The sequence below is a fragment of the Aspergillus pseudodeflectus genome (assembly GCF_044049435.1).
Source record: "Aspergillus pseudodeflectus strain CBS 756.74 chromosome Unknown BJX68scaffold_61, whole genome shotgun sequence".
NCBI classification, from domain to species: Eukaryota; Fungi; Ascomycota; class Eurotiomycetes; order Eurotiales; family Aspergillaceae; genus Aspergillus; species Aspergillus pseudodeflectus.
In genome coordinates, this window is record NW_027263837.1 from 7,740 (window position 1) to 16,026 (window position 8,287).

Here is an 8,287-nt window from a genome sequence, read left to right on the forward strand (position 1 = left end):
CCAAGATTATTAGCAGCGGTGAGTGTGTTCAGGTGGTCAGGGGGAAGCGCTTTCTCTAGTCCTGCTAGGGCCCGTCGATGCAGTGCTTCCGCCTCTCTATACTTCCGCTGACTTTGAAGAACAGTACCGAGATTCTGAGCACTGGTAAGTGTGTCTGGATGTTCCGGAGGAAGCATTTTCTCTCGTCCTGCTAGGGCCCGTCGAAGCAGTACTTCCGCCTCTTGATACTTCGCTTGCCTCTGGAGCACAGTGCCGAGATTATAAGCACTGGCGAGTGTGTTTAGGTGGTTAGGGGGAAGCGTTTTCTCTATTCCTGCTAGGGCCCGTCGATGTAGTGCTTCTGCCTTTTTATACTTCCCCTGACTCTGGAAGATAATGCCAAGACAACTGGCACTAGTAAGTGTGCCTAGGTGGTCAGGGAGAAGCTTTTTCTCTTGTGCTACCAAGGCCCGTTGAAGCATTTTTTCTGCATCTTCATACTTTCCCAGTCGTTCAAGCACAAGGCCGAGGTCCATAACAGAGGTGAGTACGGCTGGGTGGTCAGGAGGAAGCACTTTCTCTCGTCCTGCTAGAGCTCGTCGCTGTATGGCTTCCGCATCTGTAAACTGACCTCGTAGAAAGAGATAACATGCACTATTTGATGCAATTGTCGCCGCATGTAGCTGGTCGTTATCGTTAAGTGGAATGAACTTCATAACCTCTTTCGAGTGCGGAAGTAGCTTTTGACACGTGGCCCATGTCTCGTATTTTCCATTTGGAAACATCTGCGCCATGATTTTTCTGGACTTCTCTCTCCATTTGTCGAGTTGTTGGTGGATTTCTAGCCACTTTCGGACTGACAACTGCACTAGCCGGTGCAAGTCGAACAAATGTTGTCCTTCGTCTTCCTCTCGGACGAGAGAAAAGCTGATTAACGGTGCCAGCTCATCTTCAAACCGGAGAGTATCTTTGTCTTCCTGGACGAGATCGCTGGGGACCCCCTGCCGATCAAACATACTCATTAGCGCAAGTAAATCCGCGGCTGCAGATTGACTGTCTCTAATTTGATCAAACGAGAGCTGCCATGTGGTAATGACCGCATGTCGAATGCTGGGGTCTCTTCGGAGGTCTTTTGCACCCTCGTGATTGAGAAGATGCGCCTGGTTAGACTCGCCGTCCTTGAAGAGCCGGAGATATTTGGAAACCGTAATCCTTGGGGATCTGTTTGCGATGTATGCGGCTGCCTGTGTGATGGCCAGAGGAATATATTCCAGTTCCTTGACAAGTGCCCTTTCGTCTTCCGGAGGCGATTGGCTTGCTAGGTTCCCCATCCGTAGCAGGGCCAAGGAATCTTCTTCGTTCATTGGCCTGACTTCAATGACATCGCCATCAGTGCCCACTAGATTCCGAGCCGCCATCTTGTTCCGCGATGTAACCAAGATACATCCATGCGCGACCTGGGGAAGGTAGTTCACCAATGGTAACTTCCCATGGGAGCCATCCGAGTAAAAGAAAATACTATCGTCATCTGCATTGTCCAACACCAGTAACCAGTTGCCATTCCGTTCATCACAAAGCCACAGGTAGACTAGCTGGAGGATGTTCTTTTTAGCGTCATCTCGGCCATAAATGTCCCCAGCTGAGGCGATATATTGGTAGCCTTGCTCAAATCGGGCCATATTGCTCGCATGGACCCAAAAAACCCAAATGTCGGGCATAGATTCTCTCACTCGATAGGAATACTCGATTGCTACCTGGGACTTTCTGGGCACGCCTTCAGTTGTGATTGAAGAAAGACCTTTTTCTGGAAACTGCTCACCCGACGCCTGCTAATCCAAACAGAGCGGTGCGCTCGTGTTGACGCCCAATGGCTTGTTTGTTCCTCTTCTCAATCTCTCCGATGGTATCTTCGCGACCAACAAACTTGGTATCTCTCTTGAAAGGCACCGTTGATATCGGCTTCGGCCCACTCTGGGATCGTGCTGGAGGATTATTACGTTAGCCCTCGGTAGGGATGATGGCATTAGGGCAATGGTCAAGTATGACCATAAAAGCTACATACAAAAGCGACCTGCAACAACGCTTGGTGCGTCCTTCTCGAATTCTAGCAGTTTTCCCATCACTGTTTGATACCCTGAGGCGTTGCGAGAGTCGAATTTTACAATGGTCGAGTGATCTGCACGAAGGGGTACTTTATCCTCTGTATGATCAGGGAGCTGGAGCAGGGCCGAGTCAGCACCCACCGCGGTGATGAATTCACCGGTTCTCCTCCATTGTCGGCTCTCCGGGTCCTGCACATTCAGTCAACTTGGCCGCTTTCCCCAATATCCACGATTGATCCATACAAATTTAAGTTGTCTTGTCTGCCCAGTCTCATAGAAGCTGACCACCTTCCGATCCCGGATCAAGTTTTTAAAGTCCGCCAGTTGATGGATCAGCACATCGGATTTGTCCGATATTTGCCGAAGTAAATGGCTTCGCGGATGATTATCACCTCCTGTGAGCATTTGTTGGATGTCGTCCACCACCAGACCTTTATGGGGTGCTGCAAAGAAAACCATGCCATATGTTGCTTTGTGGAGGGAAGTAATTGCCGGATGGTCATCGTCCATGGCCTGGATGGCCCTCACAAGACACTTTAGTCGAGGTCAGCAAGTCTTCGAAATTGTAGAAAAATCCATACATGAGCCAGAATAATCCCGCCAAAGCTATGGGTGATAAAAAAAAGCGGTCGCTGTTGAAGCTGGTTCGTTCCATCATTAGTTCAACGGTATTTCTTCAGCAATGGTCCTTTGCGTAATTTGTTACCTCCTTGGTGCTGCGGATTTTCTTGATCTCCACCATTAACTCGCGTCCATAGTCGAGAATGGTATCGACCCCGTGGCTGAACAACTTTGAGTCGTAGCCGTAAATCATTGTGCGACACCGTGGAAGATCCTTAGAGAGAAAGTCGCGCAACCACATCCGGCCTAGGTTCCCTTTTCCCCGCCACGACCCGTAAGCATGTCCATCTAAACCCGTGATTGCGATAATACTTTACCGCTGAAAGTCAGCATATATCAGGTCAAGCGTCATATTCACACTTACTCTGCAGTCACAGTCTCTGTTTCGGGGGTCGCATAAAGTTGGGTAAAGCCAAAAAAATGGCTGTCGATGTTTATGTCCGTACCACCCATCTCAACCTGCCAGTCCCAGAGAGGATTCGCAATCAGTTCCGAGAGGAATCGAGTGTATTTACCATGAAACTGCACAAGGGCAACTCTCTCTCGGTCGGGATCATAGCAAGAAGGTACGACTGTGACCTCAATCTGGATTTGAGATCTCTCCTCACTAGATAAATTATCACTGAGTGTACTTTTCACTCTCTCCGCAAGGCTCTCATCTGGCTGGACCCTCGCCAGGCCAGTAACCCGAAAGATGAGATTCCTTCTGCTGGCCATAGGTTCTCTCGTTATAGTGACAGCCGAACTTAGTGCAATCTTCCAAAATTCTCTTCAGTTCAGATAATGGCTGAGAGGATTCCAGTAAAATATATATGACTAAAGCAGTGGCAAGATTTGAATGGATGGTAGGGCGCCTTCCCACACAGAGCATGTGAGGTGAGATCATCATGATACGTCGAGAGTTGCGACTTGATTTCGATGAGGAATACATGTTAAGGATAATTTACGTAACTTTGGTTCACCAATCACTCAATGCATCTGATCTAGCTGAAAGCATAGTATCTGGTGACTTAGCCGCTGTCGATGGAAAGTCTAGCTGGCCTCGAAGAGTCTAGCCATCTGAATGGTGAAGAAAGCTTTCCTCCCGATAAATGCTTCTGTCAGCCAACGGCTTCGACGACGTAATCAGTCGAATTTCGAGTCTCTTTGCAAGATGGCTATATGTAACTGAGCGTCTCCTTTGCTTAGGGACTTGTCACTCTTCAGCATATTAAATCATAACTCCTATTTTAAGTCCATCCATTACCATACCCCTGTTGCGAGAATGCCGAAAGAGCCACCATTTGATGCAGCAGTCTCCATTTCAAGTACATCCTATACGCCTGCTGCCTTTCGCGACGAGCACTATACACTCTGCAGACCTATGGAAGATCTTCCCCGCTTTTTACAGAAGGACCTCTCTGTCGAACGTCTAAATAAGATACACAAATACCTATGGCTGGCTGGGCGACCTATGCCACCTAGACCCTTAAACTATCAGGCCGCAACATCACGAGGCATTGTCCCAGACGAAAGAATTGACATGCACCTGGTCTGGGAAAGTTCGCGACGCATTCATCTGAAGCCGATCCCGCGGTACCTTCTAAATCGTCAATTCTGGGACTCTCACCTGAGCTGCGCGGAAGCGTGCACTTGTTTATTTTGGGATAATGAGTGCGCGAGAGCTCGAGAAGAATTGATATGCGCGCGAGGAGAACTCTATAAATACGGCCTCGGCTTTTTATTTTCTTATATTGCTTTGATTCAGTGCGAGAGTGATTTCAGGATTGCCCAGGAGCATCACCTACTGCCGGAAAATATGAAGTGGGAGGAGTGGGTTGCGCTGACGCAGCAACTACTGGAAAATGGAGCCATCAACCCAAGAAATATCAATAAGCGGTATTTATTTGGCGAGCTTAGACTTTCCCGGCTTAACAAAATCTACGCTTTTCGCTACGGCAATGTGCTACGAGGATATCAATTTGCCTATCAGACGTATGGCGAATTGTTTGGCGATTACCTCGCACCGCTCACCGCGACGACTGTATATGCCGCGTTGGTGTTGACCGCAATGCAGGTTGGACTAGCCACCACGCGCCTAAGTCACAACCTTGCCTTTCAGAGAGCTTCGTATGGCTTCACTGTCTTTTCCATACTTGGACCGCTCATTGCGATTCTGTTGCTTGGCTTTGTTGGGCTTTCGCATATCATCAGTAACCTTGTGGCTACATGGAGATTCAGACAGCAGCGGTTCGCGCGATACGAGTTGTTGACATCACGGTGCCCTTGAGTAACTTTGGGAAACATTTTCTCCGCAGCTGGTACAGGTTTTATCACTATCTTGTGACGAACAAGCCAGAATACCGTGTTACTTAGGCCCCAGAGAAGTCCTCGCGCGGGAAGCGCCATAGCTTCATCAGCATGTTCCGTTCTAGAGTGATAGCTTATGAGTTGATGAGCTGAAGGGTAAGAATAGTGAGTAATCTGGATATCGAGAAATCTGCGGTTTGGCTATGGCGAGTCATAATCATATAGTAAGTCCTATACTATTGGTCTGCAAATGTCAATTTCTTAATTAGTTTCCTACCAGCTGCCTCTTGATCCTCCGTTCGTTAAGAATATTTTAAAATGGCTTAAGCCCGGCGAGCAATATCAGTTGACTGGCCCAGGAAAACTGTTTGCGGAGAAGCATTAATGTCGTCACCTGATTCGGCTAGAACCTTTAAGACTGGCAGAATCTTCCGTTTGCAGGGCTAACGCAACGTATACTAAGCTTTTGGTTGGATCAGGTGGACTAAGCGATCGACTGGTTAATGTAAACCATCTCCCAGGGTTCAAGTTACAAATCTCAACGCATCATGATGACCTCACCCTTTATACCTGTGACCCTAAAAAGAAGACATTTGATCATTCATTTAATCCTTATAGAATGAATGTCCCAGATGTACATGCTCTCCTTAGTTGACTTGGCCGTGGTAATGAAACTAAGTAACAATGGATATGTCTGAGAGGAACCAATCTACCTGGCAGGGTGTCCGCCTTTACAAATTGTACCCTACGCTGGATGAGACCGAAACAGATATCGATATAATTGCCATCCATGGCCTCGATACAAAGTCGCCGGATACGTGGGTATGGCAAGTCAGAGGCTCTGATGGGCACAACATTAATTGGCTAGCCGGTCCGCATATGCTCCCGCAGAAGACAGAAAGGGCGCGGATTTTCTATTGTGACTGGCCAGCCTGTCACAGGCCTCGTCCCGCTTAGGTCATCGCCACGTGACAAGCCTCTGTATATAGTCGGTCCCGGTTCGCGGAACCTCCATTAGTTCTCCATGCTTCGTATTTTAGTTTAATACGACCTTGTTCATCGAGAGACGTTCCTTACAGGTGGGGGGGGGGGTAGTAGGCGTAGATACCGAATAATTAAATCGCTTTAGGACCTCTTCAGGATTATAAGGCACTATCCCAGCTGCGCGAAAGCCGCTCTGGGTGTTCTGAATAGTAAAGACCTTATCGCGAGCTTCAGGATAGGCCTTAGGAAGTCATGTTTGTCGATATAGTGGAAGCCCAGGCGCATCTTCGCTTTAATTAGGCCTCCATAAGCTCGCTTTAATGGCCCAAAGTAACCAACATCTAGTGGTTGAAGCAGGTGCGATGAATGCGTAGGCATGTAGATACAGATAATCTTATTATCTCTGCAAACCTTGTCGAATTTAGGGGTCAAATGACTCCCATGACCGTCTAGAACAAGCAGTCGATAACTTCCAATTGTGCGCTCAGTTGTATAAGGAATAAAGTACTTCTAAAGCTACTGGAGGGTTATCTTATCAGTGGTCCATCCATTCGCGCTTAATTCAATCCTCCAGTCACCTGGGAGACCTAGTTCTTCGAACCATCCTTCAATATGGACCTTCCCTTTGAAGATTATGGTTGGCGGAACAACATATCCCTCTGACCCAATACATTCGATCGCGGTGACCCATTCGCGCTGGCCTGGCTGAATAAGATGAGGCTTCCCAAGCATCTCAGCCCTTATGACAACCCATGAGGTTGCAATTAGGCCCATAGCGAAGCCAGTTTCATCGAAGTTATAGATATCTTCATGTTGTATGCCGTTCTCCTTTTGCAAGGCCTCTAAAGTCTCAAACCACTGCTTCATGGCCTTGGGATCCTCGCAGAGGGCGCGCTGATAGTTGTACTTGCGCGCAAATCGACTTTTAATGCTTTCATGGCGCTTAATAAAGCCAGTAACCCAGTTCTGCCTAAGCGGCTTAGGGGGCGTTGTTGAATCGACTTAGAGGAGAAGATATGCCATTTGCTGCACATGCGAGACCCTAGGAGCGACTCCTCGTCAGTCTCTAGATAATATCTATTCAACTAATGCCTCTTCCTGAGTTTCAGAGAGTCGGAATGAGTGGTTGCGATGTTCTGCTTGAAATTCATGTCCTTGGATGCGATCGCAGAGTGTTGTGTAGGGTATATTAAAAACTTCTATTACTCGACGAATACTCAGAAATTCGCCCTTTTTTAAAGCTTGTATTGCAAGTTGAATCCTCCCCTCTTGCTCAGCTAAACTTCGACGAGATTGACGCGGTTTTCGTGGCATGGTTGGTGGTTGAATAATTACGCGTTGAACGCGCGATGATTTTTGGTGGGTGATCGGACCGACCGTGAATTACGTTGACTATGGGTCGCAAGCACCTAAGTACATTCGCGAGGGCCTTACACGCAGTGCGCGTTGTTACTAGTATTTGTCTACGTATACGGGCTCTGGTAATCTAATAGAACTATCTTGGCAGCGTACCAATGGACAGGTTGTCTCCATGTCAGTTAATGCATAAATATATCGGTCATGATGCGGCGTAGAGATGGCAAGCCAAGGAACATTAGTGTCCACTGGGTAACACGCTGGTTCTCGTCCTGGAATTCAAACCACCGCGCGGAGACATAAACCTCCTGCACACGTTGGAGCGCGGGTAACGCACCAGGCTGCGCCTGGGTGGCCCACTCGACAACCCGCTGTACCCATCAACCGGATTTTGGAAATTGCACCTCCAGCTGGAATAGATTAGGCATAAGAGTAAGGAGTGCGAGCCAAGCATCTGGATTTTCGTTCCTAAGGTGCCTACATCAGAGGCGCGCCTCGACCTCGAAAGGGCAAGCGGCCTCTGCAAGGCGGCAGAGCAATCCAATCCTAAATCCAGAGGAGTCTAATTCCTCTTCATGGGGATCAACCAACAGGTCGCCAGGGGGTTCCGCTTCGGATGGATCCCATGCCTCTAGTGTGAGGGTGCGAGGGAATGCGCGGAGCAATGGGGTCCGGGCAAGCGTGTCTACCAGCCGCATCAACTCACGATTGTAGGTATTATCAATGTTTTTGTAGAGGGAGGGAGTAACTAGCTTGTAAAAATGCTGTGATGTGAGCACCAAAGCTGCCTTATCACGATTCTCGAGCTGCTGTGCGATAAGAAGTTGGATTTTAGCTGGTAGTGGTTGGAGCATCATGATGGTGTGAAGTGGGGTGAGGAAGGAAACAGCAGGGGAGGTCACACGGGCTCTTGACATGACCTGTTTAATTTCAGGCCAAGCAGACATCACGTGACA

The 8,287-nt window shown here is 48.3% G+C and overlaps 3 protein-coding genes across 3 annotated transcripts; 1 reads left to right on the forward strand and 2 right to left on the reverse strand.

Annotated features, from left to right (window-relative positions):
* Nucleotides 1-406: 406 nt before the first annotated feature.
* Nucleotides 407-3,419, reverse strand: BJX68DRAFT_271365 (uncharacterized protein; the record flags this gene model as incomplete). Its single annotated transcript, XM_071046925.1, has 8 exons — nucleotides 407-425; nucleotides 481-1,743; nucleotides 1,799-1,961; nucleotides 2,042-2,270; nucleotides 2,325-2,615; nucleotides 2,663-2,722; nucleotides 2,788-3,013; nucleotides 3,067-3,419. 8 exons carry the CDS (start codon nucleotides 3,417-3,419, stop codon nucleotides 407-409), a joined length of 2,604 nt encoding a protein of 867 aa, XP_070894283.1.
* Nucleotides 3,420-3,966: 547 nt separating this feature from the next.
* On the forward strand, nucleotides 3,967-4,971 carry BJX68DRAFT_258278 (uncharacterized protein; the record flags this gene model as incomplete). Its single annotated transcript, XM_071043499.1, has 1 exon — nucleotides 3,967-4,971. The coding sequence occupies one exon, from the start codon at nucleotides 3,967-3,969 to the stop codon at nucleotides 4,969-4,971; it is 1,005 nt and encodes a 334-aa protein (XP_070894284.1).
* Nucleotides 4,972-7,477: 2,506 nt separating this feature from the next.
* Nucleotides 7,478-8,287, reverse strand: BJX68DRAFT_246064 (uncharacterized protein). The gene has a single exon (XM_071041599.1). It carries the CDS (start codon nucleotides 8,276-8,278, stop codon nucleotides 7,814-7,816), a length of 465 nt encoding a protein of 154 aa, XP_070894285.1. The 5' UTR covers nucleotides 8,279-8,287; the 3' UTR covers nucleotides 7,478-7,813.

Coding starts and splice junctions, on each gene's coding strand:
- BJX68DRAFT_246064 (XM_071041599.1), bottom strand. CDS start 8,278: ATGTCTGCTTGGCCTGAAATTAAACAGGTCATGTCAAGAGCCCGTGTG.